The sequence below is a fragment of the Lissotriton vulgaris genome, unplaced genomic scaffold (assembly GCF_964263255.1).
Source record: "Lissotriton vulgaris unplaced genomic scaffold, aLisVul1.2 SCAFFOLD_3012, whole genome shotgun sequence".
In the NCBI taxonomy this organism is placed as follows: Eukaryota; Metazoa; Chordata; class Amphibia; order Caudata; family Salamandridae; genus Lissotriton; species Lissotriton vulgaris.
The window spans coordinates 24,303-38,177 of NW_028248930.1; the positions used below are offsets into that span (position 1 = coordinate 24,303).

Genomic DNA, 13,875 nt, shown 5'->3' on the forward strand with positions numbered 1-13,875 from the left:
GACGGAATGCCTTTGAAGCTTCCCCTGCCCATCCTGGGGGGGAGGCTTGGCACCCCGTCCCAGAAGGTGCATTGTTGCAGGCCCAGGAGAGCGGGGCTCTCCACCCAGGGGTCCAGCAACATGTCTGTTGAGTGGCAGCCTAGGCAGCCTCTCAGACAAGACGTGGATTGTAGGTTAGGTTTCAGAGGGCATCTCTAAGAGGCCCTCTGTAGTGCATTTTACATTAAATCCCACACTAGCATCAGTGTGGGTTTAATGTGCTGAGAAGTTTGATATCAAACTTGTCAGTCTTCAGTGTAGCCATTATGGTGCTGTGGAGTACGTAATGACAACCTCCCAGCACCATATACTCTTAATGGCATCACTGCACTTACAGTGCCCAGGAATGGCCCTGGGTACTGTAGGGGCACAGGGCTCATGCACCTGTGCCAACACCACTGGCATAGGGCACCCAGCTAGAGGGGTGGCTGGTGTATGCCAGGGCAGTGGATTTGTAGGCATGGCACACAGGGATGTGTGCCATGTTGACTCTTTGTTTAGGTCTGCACCAGGACACTCAGCCTGCAAAGGCAATGTGTGTTTGTCAGGGTACAGGGCCCCTACGGGTGGTACAATAAGTGCTGCAGCCCTTAGGGGTCTTCTCTGGTCACAATACCCTGGGTACCTAGGGTACCAGGTACTAGGGGCTGACATGTGGTCAGAGATGCCAATTGGGTTTAGGCTCTAGTACAGTTTTTAGGGAAGGAACACAGGCCCTGGGTACCTGAATGGCAGGGATCCTGGGCACACCACAGAAAAGTGCATCAGGTATCAGGCAAAAAGTGGGGGGTACTGCAACAGAAACTCACTTTCTTACAGGATAGTAAATCGAACCACTCCAAAATCCAACACTTTCCCTACTTTTAGTCCGGTTGGTGTGGGAGTCGTAAATTTGACACCTTCAAGTCTTAATCTCTTTTTTATTTTTTTTATTAAATTGTGTTGATATATCATTTTTGTTTTAATTTTCAAAGTTGATATACATTTCTTTTATTTATTTTTTCATATTAATAATTTTAATTATTTTTTTCATTTAATGTTGTATACTCTTCTTAATAAATGAATACCTAGTATTTGCAATTATGATAATTTTTTATTACTATATTTTTGTATTTGTGTACATATTTTTTAAATGTTTATTTTATGCAATTTTATATATTTGTATTGTTTGTAGATTACATTTTTGATATATTTTTATAAGTATATGTTTTCAAAATGTAACTTTAAAATATATGCTTTAAAGTTAATAAAATGTATACTAGTTACAATTCAAAATTCTTGCCAAGTTTTTTTTTTTCTCATATGACCTCCGTAGCTACTGCCACCTCTCGACCTGTCCGATAGCTTTTGGAGGATACTTAGTCTCAGCTGATATATTCTAAACGGAAAATACCCGTTTATACTCCACTTGAGCTGACCCAGAGGTGTTAATCATTGGAAATGTCCTAAATCCAGGTCTAACCAGTTTGAATCCATGATCTATAATCTAGACTCTACTCTGGGGAGGGGGGGGGGGGTGAGTTATCCAACCAATTCCAGAACAACCCGGAATCAGACCTGCCCCTTGAGAGATTAACCCTCTGATCTATGGCTCGATAATATTTAACAGACCTCCACCAATCATTCCAACTAGGGGGCGTTTCCTGTCTCCACAACAGGCTGATCTCCCTCCTTGCCAACAATATCAAGTAAAACACCAATTTGCATTGGGACCTAGCCTGAGATCGTATCCCACCCAGCATGTCCGCCACACCAAAGAAAATGAGAATTGGGCTTACCTCCATTTCTAGACCCAGAACCCTGGAGATGGTCTTCCCGACATCCATCCCAAATTTGTGAATTCTGGGGCAGGACATGAATATATGGACATCATCGGCACTCTGGAAGCCACACCTCCAGCAGCTTGCTGCACCTCCACCCTTCAATTTAGAGATCTTTAGCGGAGTCCAGTATATCCTATGGAGTGTGAAGAAATGATTTCTTCTGAGAGCAGCAGATTGAATCACTGAATAAAGCGTGTCAATAGATACTTGCCATAACTCCTTTGCAGTCTTCACCTGGCAAGGACTTCTCCCAGACCCGGTACGGCTTATCCATTCTTCTTTCTGCTGCCGCCAGAAGATAGGTGTACCATAGGGCAACATTTTTCTTCCTCTGGGATTGATTTTGCCCAGACAGTCGACAGTCCGACCAAAGTTTAGCCGCCATCCCCAGTGTTTTCAGCCGAACCTTTTTGTAGAATTTGTGGGAACCAAATTTATACATAAAACAGGTTCCCCTACCCCATCCAGCATGGCTTTGAACATAATACCATTCAGGGAATCATCCGGGGAGTGCAGTAACATGCGAGCGTTTTTTAGTTGATAAGCCCAACAGTAAAGTTGAAAGTCAGGTAAGCCCATACCACCCTGTGAGAATTTGCATCTACATTTTTTCCAGGACAATCTAATCCCCTTTCCTGCCCAAATAAAAGAAGAAATCCTACCCTGGATTTTCAGGGTCTCGGTTTTTGGAAACTCCAAAGGTATGTTATTAAAAAGATAAGTATACTTTGGGAGAACACACATCTTAATTAAATTAACACGACCATATTGTGATAATGGTATGTTCTGCCATCTTTTTAAGAGAATCTCAACTTCCCTTGAAATTCTACCTAGATTCACCGTTGGAATTTTCCTAGGGCCTTGAGTTATTGTAATCCCAAGGTATCTTAATTCTGTCTCATAAACTTCTCCCCGATTAGCCATATTCCAAGCCATGACCTTCATTTTATCTTTATTTATCTCATAACCTGAGAACTTTCCGAAGGTATCAGATTCATGTATAAGCTCATGCAGGGTAGTATCTACACAGGAGGAGAACAGGACTAGAACATCTGCGTAAATAGCCAGTTTTCTAAAGATCCCACCCACTTTAAGTGGGACGATCTTTTCATTTTTCCTTAAACTCTTACCAAGTTTTTAACAATATTGTGGTCTTCTATATTTTTGACTCTAGTTACAAAGTATGTGACGTCTATATTTGTGTGCTCCATATTATTTAGCGATTATTTTCGATCGTCATGATTGCTTTCGATTATATTTCATCATGCAACCCTAGAGAGATCACTGTGTACAGTTGATATGTAAGAGATTTCACAAATGATTTATGAGGGGCCTCATACACTCTGTTTCGACTCGTTGTACTGTTGACTGGGAACTCTAGCATCTTTTTCGTATTCTCATTGATAGTTCACCCTACTCAATGAGGCTGCTTGCTGTTAATGACATATGACTTTTCTCCTGTTTGGTGCTGGCCAGTAATGGTCTTTGTCAAGTATGATGTTACATAATAAATTGCATTTGCCCTTGTCTACATTCTTCCCACAGACTCCACAAGGAACGTTTCAGGATGAGTTGGAGTGGTGTATCCGGCAACTGGAAACTGGTCTTATGAGGCAGAATCCAACACCCCAGCAAGGTACGTGAACCTTGTGAATAGGCAGTGTAGTAAGTACCAAAAGTAGTTTCCCTCATCTCATGTATTAATCCATCAATGGTCAGAATTGCGGATAGGTGTACTGGCTCCGTGCCCTTAGCTACATAGTGAGGCTAGGGACTGGGACATTTAACCCCTTGCACTCTCACGCAGTAGAACTCAGAAATCGGGTTAATAATGGCCTCTTGAGATCTTGCATCTTTCATATCCAACTTTAAGTGCTTGTTATGTTGCACAGAATTATTATTAGATTTTCTTTAACTAAAATTGATATATTTATTTTTTAGAAATATGTTCGACCTTTGGATCTATGTGCACAAATGTATTAACATTAAATGTATTTTTCGCAATGATATGTATATCAGGTGTCGGTCACCGAACGTGTCCAGGCAGGAATTCCCCAATGCCCCAGAAGCGAAGCTATGCCTCGACGTTTCGCAAAAGGTGTTTCCCTCGCAGCGCTTATGTAAAACACAGCAACGAGAAAAGAACCCCTTCAGAAAACGAAGAGACCAAGTCAAGGAGTTGTCCACCAACACCCTTGGTTGGGAAGGATGTGACGTCGCTACTGGAATGTGTGGTAATCACTACCTAGGATGAAAACACAAAACAAGATTCAATAAAGTAAACATACATCTAATAATAATTGTAATCAAGGTGTTCTCCCAACTGTGTGCTACTCCATACTCACCAGCGAATATCAAATAGGAGACTGGAAACCTAGAAGCTTGGTCTCGTGAACACAAAAATAATGAAAGAAAACACTCCCAGTGTTCCGAAGCACTTAGGATAATGTTCCAAAATGGTAGTGTGCTCAATAAATATTCCAAGACAGAGTAGAGTCTCTTGTAGATGCACACACACGTTCCAATTCTTTCTGAATGTATCCAATTTTGAATAAAGTTTTTTCGAACAAAAAAGAAGCGTCCACCCGTTTGCTCCACGGGGACGCAATCAAGGGAAAAGATAGCGCTCGCCCTTAACTTCACAGAGAAGGCCAGCAGGAGAGGGCAAAGACAGGCTCCAACGCGAAGTCCAGCAGGAGAGGGCAAAGGCAGGATCCAACCTGAAGTTCAGCGCTGCTGTAGAAATCCAGTAAGTCGCTCGCGTTGCACTGCGACACGAAAATAGAAGCCGGGAATGCAGTTAAGTCACTGCCACGAAGGGAGGAAAGTCGGATGGGCAGTTACGTCACTGCCATGGAAGAAGGCAAGTAGGAAGGGCAACAATGTTCAAAACCGCGGTTACAGAACAAACGCGGCTACAGGGAGAATGCGCCGGAATGCCCAGGCACGGCACAAGTCTTTAAGCTTAAGGGCGGCACAGCCCGGCTGGGAAGGACGTAGAAGGAAGGTGTGCCTCAGGAACACGGTGAGAATCACAAGTCGATGCACACAATGCACCGAGGTATTCAGGAATAAAGTAACCAGGTTCAGGCAGGAATACACAAGAATCAGGACGCCAGGGAGATTCAGGACGAAGCAAGAAAGCCAAGCGCCGCCATAGCGTCTCCAAGCAGTATAAGAACCTCCCCTGACATCAGCTGACCGCGCAAGGCAGTATGGGATAGCACACAGTTCCATCCCCTATGCAAGGCCTTATGGGAGTCTACAGCTCTAGTTCTAGCTCTAACATCAGGAGTGAGAATAATGTAGAAGGTCTGAAAAAATATTATCACTGTAAGTAAATCCACGTTAAGCTCAAAACGGTAAAAGATGAGAAAGCATACATTCGCTGGTTATTCAATGTCTGTGTAATAAATTCAGAATACTTTTAGCATCAAAAAAATGCTCAAGATTTGCAAATCATGACGATGTTAAGATCATTAAGTAGTGTTCGGATCTGTTAATTAGTAATTTTCACTTAAAGGAAAAAAACATTATCCCGGATTATTCATAATGAAGCGTTCGGCTTGGTGAAAGCATATGAATTATTTTCTCATTTATGTGAACATGGTTCTAATTCAATAGTTAGACCCTTTGACCTATTTAATAGCTAAACTGTGAATAGTTGGATAAATGTTGGAATTTCCCTCTACATGCACATTATCAATCTTGATAGGGGTGTAGGTGGTTCACAAACATCCTGTCGCACTGCATTTCTTGTTTTCTTTAGACAGTTATGCTCTAAGTCTGTCTAAATTATCTATTGTCTTTAATTGTTTTAGTGCAAAGCTGCAAATACATAAAGACCAAAAACCATTTGCAGATGAGGTCTGTACAGGGTTGGACGTGCTTTTTTGGCCCATGGGCCATGAAGGGTCAAAAACAAACCCTGGTCCTTTCAAGCTGGACGATCTGAAAGGCCAGTCCCAACTGCTCCGTCATGCATCTAGACACTTAGGTCTTGCCGTTCTAAATTTGTCACACTATTTCATTTTCCCATATGACCTTCTGTACTGTTGCTCCAGGGAATGGGTTATTTGATATATTTGTAAACCGCAAAGGTTTTGGTAGGCTGCCGACAGTCATTACACTTACCATGTGGTCACTTTAGTTCTCTGGAACACTCATTTCTATCTCGATAATTAAGAAGCCAAAATATGATGGAGGTAAATTAATTGTAGGATTTTTATTAATTCAAGTTCCTTGTTTGACGTTGGGCCAGTTCATAAAGAAAGCAATACATCTGCACCCATAAAAGTTCGCCTGCATACAGGCACAGATTTACTACTTTTCGCATTACACGTACATTTTCAGTAGATTTTCACATTTATAAAATGGAGCCCCTTATGAAAACATACTTTTTTTTGCTTGGTCTTTACTTTGATGCTCTCCCTGTCCATGTCGTACCTGTACCATGTCCCCCACCTTCCACTCTGTTCAGTGGTTAACTTTCCCCTAAATCTCACATTATTTAATTTCCTCTCCCCAACTCTAGGGTCATTGCACTGCTAGTATTTAAACTGTTTGGTAATGAGTTGTGTGCTCTGGCTGGTTTTCCACTGAACTTCATGTGATAGGATGTAAACATGTCCCGCTATCCATTTAAAAAACGTTAAGTGTCTCATGAGGCAAACAACCTGCTAGTTTCACCCAAGTTGCTGTACTCTCAATTGGGCCCACTGATAGTGTGTTGTGTCTGTTCCTTTTCCTTTCATTAAAATATTTAATTGTTTAAATGTGCATGGTCAACTGGTTCTTCCAAATAATCTCTTATTCTATCCAACCATTACTTTTATTGTTCAGGAAATTTTAGTAGACTGTGGATGCTTTGTATGGTGAGACTGCCGATTGGTGACTCTTGGGTCCTTGCAGCCCAAGTTAGAAAATTGTAATCTAGGACCATTTCAAGCAAACTTCAAACCTTATTGTTCGTTTCACTTAAAGAACCGTTCCACAGACTGAATCATTCACTCCGCTAAACTGCAATGTCCTCTAGTGTTTAAATGTGTTCTACTCTACTTTTGTGTGTGGTTGACCAGTTTTTATTTTTTTATTTTTTACTTAACTTAGACGTTTGTAATACTATATCTCGTTTTGTTTACAGTTGGTGACACACACCGCATCTTGAAGGTTCTGCGCTCTTGCAAAGCACCCTTTGTGAAAAAGCGCCAGGTGATGAATCAGGTATTTGGTGATTACCGTCACAAAATGGCCAAAGAGCATCACAAGGTGGAGAAAAATGGTAAGTAAACAAGAATTGATGGAGAGATTTACAAGATTTGAGACTTTATGAAGAAAAAATGAAGTGATAATTTCTGGATACATAAAAAAAGTATGTTTAGCAAAAAAGGACAATGTATTTGATATGGTACAGTATTGGGTGTTGACGGCAGCTTTGTAAACAAATGATGAAATGTGACCCTTTCAATTATCCTTTTTACTGCTGAGGTCCCCCCACCACCCATCCACCCTCTGCTGTCCCCTTTTATTATTTCTTGGGGCAGTTCGTGCTTTAGGCTTTGTAATTTCCCCCCTCCCCCCCACAAAATGTACCCAAGACATAATTTGTATCCTTTTTTCCACCATGTTGGAGATTCGAAAGGTACTTAAGGGTGTGAACGAAACAGAGAAAATAGCTAATATGTAGCAAATCATTTTTTTTTTTTACTGAGAAAAAATGTGTAGTGCAGAAAAGTATTTTTTTTCTAAAACTGGTATCAGCAAAAGGTTTGCTGTGCTAAGATCTCCCTCTTCCCAGAAATGTCTGGGGATGGTAGTTTCTCTGAGTGTCGGACAAACCTGGCCCAAATACTCCAGCCAATACCCTACGTGAGTTCACAATTGAGTGCATTTGGGTACTACGTCAAACCTTGCCTCTTCCATGCAGAAATCATATGCATACATGATAGTTATAATTAGTCAGTAGGAGGATAAATGTTGTAACATTGCTATTTGATGGGCAACATGTGACTTACAACAAGCTCAACTAATAAAATTCCACTAGTGGTGTACTCGTGTCATTTCCCGACTCTGTTGCTGTGTTGTATTCATTCGACTTAGTGAAAAGAGTTGTGTAAGAAGGTAGATGACCACCCATACAGGATGGGGAAACGTCGTTTACGACGCAACTTTTAGCACCCAGTGCTATTACAACGCAGACTTTAAAACGCATCGCATTACACTGGGGGGTGCTCTAGGAAATGGGAACACTTTTAATTTACTATCCAACACCTTCCCTAGTGTCAACGGGGACTGATGTTGGAATAGTAAATTTAAATATTCACTATCTAACACCCCTTAGTGTAATGCATTGTAAAGGAATAGGTTTTAAAACGTACGTTGTTACAGCATGCGTGCTAAAAGCATGCGTTGTAACAACGTACATCCACAGGATGGCATGCTTCTTCATCAAATCCTCCCAGATAGCACTGGGGACCTTCCTGTTGTGTTGTCTGGCATTTTCAAAGTGCACAATTGCCATGAGCATGGACCGTTTACTGGTGAACCTGAATTCATGGTTTAAGAGGTGTATCTTTGTAGTATAGCCTATGTGAGTAATGGTGGGTGTAGCGATCTCTGTGGCACTCCAACATTTACTATGTGCCTTCTAGTCACACGTGATCCCTATGGAAACAAGTCTACGCTAAGCGTTCACTACCTCTTCATGTCTCTGTCTCACTCTGTCAAATCTGTTTATTGGCATTTGCATTTTATAGGCATTACAGTACATGTGAATTTCCATACATTACATCACTGAGGTTATGACCAGCCTTCAGCTATACAGAACATATTGAGTCCCCTAGGCACTGCAGTGCGGCATATAACTATACCCGTAGTTAGTGTATGCACCAGGGTATGTCCTTAGCCTGGAGGGGCATTTGTGGCCCAGCCCTGTGTACAGAAATGATTTGGGTATATGAACAGTAAAACTCTTTTCTTAAAAACAAAACAAACAAACTGCGACATGGTCATAGATATACAGTAGGTGTTGTTCCCCTTTCTGTCCCGGCCCCTCGTCAGCCCCCCCCCCACCCCCCCAACCTCCCCCCGCCCGCACGCACCTCCAACTCCCACTATTCCCCTGCGCTGCAGCACCATATGTTGCACCAGTCGAGATGTCAGGAGTAGTGTCCGCTGTGTGCCACCCCAGCAGCCAATGTTCCCGGCTAATCTTCTGCCGCTCCCCCATTCGCAGTATTTCCTGCCGATTGTAGGGCATTAATCATGTGCTCCCAGCGCTCTGCAATAGGTTCCCTGCGAAGCCCCACTGTTTCCTCCCACCGTATGGCAGTCCATTCCGCCCGCGCCCATGCTTGGAGGGACAGGGTCCAGGCCCGCACGCTAGGAGGATCCCGCACCATCCACCTCTTAGTGAGGAGGCGCGTTGCCACTACCATCCCCAGGTCCAGAAAATGGCACAATACCTTTTCTTTTGAGGGTCTCTTAAAAAGATGCAAGAGATATTCAGACCAGTTACAGGGAATGGTGCGTCCAGTACATTGCGTAAGGATCCTGCCAATGTCCCCCCAGTAGGTGCCCAGCCCTGGACATCTCCATAGAAGGTGGAGAAGATCGGCGTCCACCTCGCCGCACCTTGAGCAGGACGCATCCGTTCTGTGGAAGTATCTGTTAATTAAGGCACGAGTGAGGTAGGCCCTATGAACTATATATACCTGGATATGGCGGGAGCACATGTTCCTGGGAATGCGCACTGGACTTTTAAGGATTTTCTCCCATTCTTTATCTACGAGAGCTCGCCCCAAATCCCGCTCCCATTTACCCCGCAATGGGTCCAGGTTTAATTCCGTGTGCGCTCTCAAGGATGCAGCAAACCATCTGACCAGGTTTCTACCCCTACCCATGACGTGACCCACACGTCATGTGTGCCAGAAAGGAGTGATGTAGCAGGAACCCGCCTGCAGGAAGCCCCTCGTCAGCAACCAGTGTCTCGTACGGTGTCAGTGTCCCGACCCTGTATAAATCGCCTCGTGTCTAGATGTCAGCGTCATGCCATCTTTCTAGCATGTGGCGCGTTAAGACTAAGCCCTCGCCTCCCGGCGAGCCTTCCAAAGGCACCGTCGGTGCATAGGGAAACACTGCCCGTGTAAGCTGCAGTGCCCTATGGAAGCATTTGCATGCCACCGCCAGCAGCAGTGGGGTGGGACGCGCCGGGGCCACCAGCGGGTTAATTGGGCAAGGATTTGCTCTAGCGTGTATGGGGGAGCGCCCATAGCTGTGTCCTCTCTCCCCCTGTCCGCTAGCCAGCGGGCGATCTACTGGAGCTGCGCAGCCAGATAATAATGCTCGAAACAGGGGGCAGCTAATCTGCCTCTGCCAGTGGGGAGGAACAGTTTCCCGAGCGCCAGCCGATGACGGGATGAGCACCAAATGAAGTCTCGCAGGACCTTGTTGAGCTTGGAGAAAAAGGAAGCGGGCAGAAACAATGGCAGATTAGTGAAATGGTAAAGCAGACGCGGAAGCATGACCATTTTGGCCAGGGCTACTCTGCCCGTGGGTGTGAGCGGGAGCGTGGACCAGAAGCCAATCTGAGATCTAAGCGATGTCACCGCCCTTCCCAAATTCCCGTCGAAAAGGTCAGACGCCGGGCGATAAATCTGGATCCCCAGGCACTTATATGTGTCCGTCTTCCATTGGACTCTCGTGCCATGTAGCCGGAACCCTGGATCGCCCACCCCGTCGCTGAATGCAAAGAGACAGGACTTGCCTGCGTTCGCCCGGAGAGCTCTGCAAATCGGCCCAGCAGGCGGTCCAGTCGCTCAGGGATGCTACTCACATCTCTGACAAACACCAGCAGGTCATCAGCATATAGTGACACCTGGTGAATGTCGTCCCCTAGTGGAATGCCATCACCCAGAGTTTGTCTCATGGCCGCAGCCAGGGGTTCCATGGCCAGTGCGAAGAGCAATGGGGACAGAGGACACCCCTGTCTGGTGCCCCTGCCCACCGCCACTGCCTCCGAGACGTAGGGTCCCAACCTCACGCGAACCACTGGGTTACGGTACAAGAGGTCCACCATCTGCAGGAAATCTACATCCAATTCATATTTTTTCAGCACTGACTTCAGATATCCCCACTCTAAGCTGTCGAAAGCCTTTTCCTGATCTAACACCAGGCACCCCGCTCTAGGCCAGTCTCTCGCCGCGTCCGCCGCTACCCTAAAATATCTCCTGAAGTTCAGCGAGGTGGACCGCGCCAGCACAAAGCCGTTTTGGTCCGGGCGAACTAGGTGCGGGACCACCGGCGCCAGTCGTTCTGCAAGGATTTTGGCATAGACTCTGTAATCTACATTAAGCATTGCCAGTGGGCGATATGAGCCCAATGCTGTAGGGTCTCTGTCTGGCTTGGGCAGCGATACCAGGAATGCCTCCTGTAAAGATGGTGGGAACCGACCCGCGTCTATCGCTGTATTGTACAGTTGGATGAGCCGGGCGCTAGGATCTCCCTGTTGGCTTTGTAGTATTCGGCTGGCAGGCCATCAGGCCCCGGGGATTTCCCAGTCGCCAAAGCCTGAATCGCTTCCCCAACTTCCTCTAAAGTGAGAGGGGCATTGAGTGTGTCTTTTTGGTCGTCAATGGCAGTGGGCAGGGTAATCGAGTCCAAAAACTCGACCAGTGCATGTCTGGGGCCAGTACCCCGGGCCATATAAAGTTGCTTGTAGTGATCAGTCTGTGCCTGGTGAATTTCGCGCTGCGTGTAGACCATTTCCCCTCCCCCTGTGTGGATGACGCCCACCAAAGCCCCGTGGTCTGTCTTTTGCACCAGCCAGGCCAGTAGGCGGCCAGCCCTATCCGCTTTGGCATGGGTCTTGGCCGTGTGCGCCGCATAATTGTGGCACCTCAGCCTTTCCATGAAGTCGCATGTTCACCCCTCAGTTCACTAAGCGTGGACGAGTGTCTACCTGTCCCCTCACCCTCCCTCTCATAGCACAGAAACTCAGATTCCAGTCGAGTTAGGGAATCGGACACTGTTTTACGTATGTTCCAGGTGGCACCCATACAGTATCCGCAAATGGTCGCTTTATGTGCGTCCCATTCCACCATGGGGTTGCTCGCCGTCCCCGCATTCTCCCCAAAATAGGCCAGGATGGCAGTGCCCAGTGAGGAGCGAAACTCAGCGTCTTCGAGCGCGGCTGGCTGCAACCGCTACGTGGGCACAGGAGGCCAGTCCGCTTCCCAGCTAATCTGGAACAATAGGGGATTATGGTCTGAATGCGTCCTACCCAGATATTCTGTCCTAGTCAAGAGTGGAAGCAATGATTGGGAGCCCACTATGTGGTCCAAGCGGACATGTAGGTCATGGACTGGTGAATAGTATGAGTATATTTTATCAGCGGGATGCTGCTCACCCCAGAGATCATGTATTCCCCAGTGTGTAAGCCAGTCCTGTAGTGCCTGCGCATTTGATGCTACCGTTGCAGCGCGAAGTGGGGGGAAGGACCGGTCCAGGTGCATGTCAAGGACCATGTTAAAGTTCCCGCCTAGTAACCATGGGAGGCCTGTGTATGGATGAAGGGTTTGGTTTAGTTTTTCCAGGAATAAGTGCTGACCCGTGTTGGGGGCATATAAGGACCCCAGTAGGACCACCTGCCCGTTGAGCTTTCCCTTTGCCAGAGAGTACCTCCCCTCCTGGTCTACCTGAGCGTCCTCGTTGATAAACGGGACGCCGGCTCTCACCCAAATCAGTGTGCCGCGCGCGTGTGCTGAGAATGCTGTGCCATATATCTGTCCCCTCCAGTGCCTACGGAGCTTATCAAGTTCTGCCCGGGACATGTGCGTCTCCTGGAGAAGTGCAATCCCCACCCTGTGCCGTTGGAGATAAGAGAAGACAGAGTAACGGCGCGCTGGGGTGTGCATGCCGCGGATGTTCCAAGTCACGATGTTAGTGCATGCCATGTGTGGGATCGCCACGCGGTAGCCGGGGGCGGGGGGGCTTAAAGCGCCCCCTCAGGACTCGGGTGGTACACGCGCCCCAGGCAGCACTAGTTCGGGGGGCCTAGTGTCATACCCTGACAGCGCGCTGTGCAACAGTTAGGTAAAGGGTAAAGGATATAATGAACAGTGCATGGTAGGTAAAACCTTCAATCTGTTCGCCAGGGTCCCATGTCCAATCACATAAGGAAGTCCGCTGTCTGTGGTGTCACCACAGGTAGATTGATATCATCCGACAGTACAGTGGACGGTGAAGACGAACCGCTCGCATCCAAATCACTCTGCTGTCTGGTGTCAAAACTGGCGGCATTGTTGGCCACTCCCAGTGTCGCAAACGCCTCCAGCGCTTCCTGTCGCTCCTGTCGCATCTTTTCCGGGCTGGGAGAAACCTGGCCCAGGTCTGCACTTCGACGAGTCCCTCTCTTCCTCCTCCCCTCCTGGAGCTTTGCTCCTGCCATCCACCTTCCTCCGGGCCCATGGGTCTCGTCCCTGACCATTGCCCCTTCTCTTCCAGCCAGTCCCAGACTTCCGACGGGACCTCAAAGAAGCGTGTGCCCTCCTTGGTGACCACCAGGAGGCGAGAGGGGAACAGCAAGGAGTAGGGTAGCTCCAGCTCTCGCAGTTGCCGCTTTACAGCCATATACGTGCTTCTCCGCTTCTGCACTGTCGCCGTGTAGTCTGGGAAGAGCATCACGCGACTGTTGCCCACCTTGAGGTCGTTCAGCTTCCGGGTTTCGCGGAGCACCACATCGCAATCTCGATAATTGAGGAGCTTGAAGAGAAACGGGTGAGGCCGAGTCCCTGGTCGCTGAGCCTGTGGCGGTACTCTATGTGCCCTCTCCACCACAAAATGCGTTGACAGTGTCCCGGGTGCCAGGAGCTCCTGCAGCCACGTCTCTGTATATTTCTCAGGGTTCTTCCCCTCCTCTCCCTCCGGCAGACCGACCACCCTGACGTTGTTACGCCGAGAGCGCCCTTCCGCATCCTCCCCGCGGTCTTCCAGCGCATGAACCCTGTCGACCAGA

General features: G+C 47.0%; 1 protein-coding gene across 1 annotated transcript in view; it reads left to right on the forward strand.

Moving 5' to 3' along the window:
- Positions 1-13,875, forward strand: part of CUNH8orf33 (chromosome unknown C8orf33 homolog) — a 141,509-nt gene that overhangs the window by 18,037 nt on the left and 109,597 nt on the right. Inside the window, exons 2-3 of the mRNA XM_086950212.1 lie at positions 3,408-3,498; positions 7,006-7,143. Of these exons, the coding sequence (XP_086806338.1) occupies positions 3,408-3,498; positions 7,006-7,143 (229 nt within the window). The remainder of the gene's footprint in view (positions 1-3,407; positions 3,499-7,005; positions 7,144-13,875) is intronic.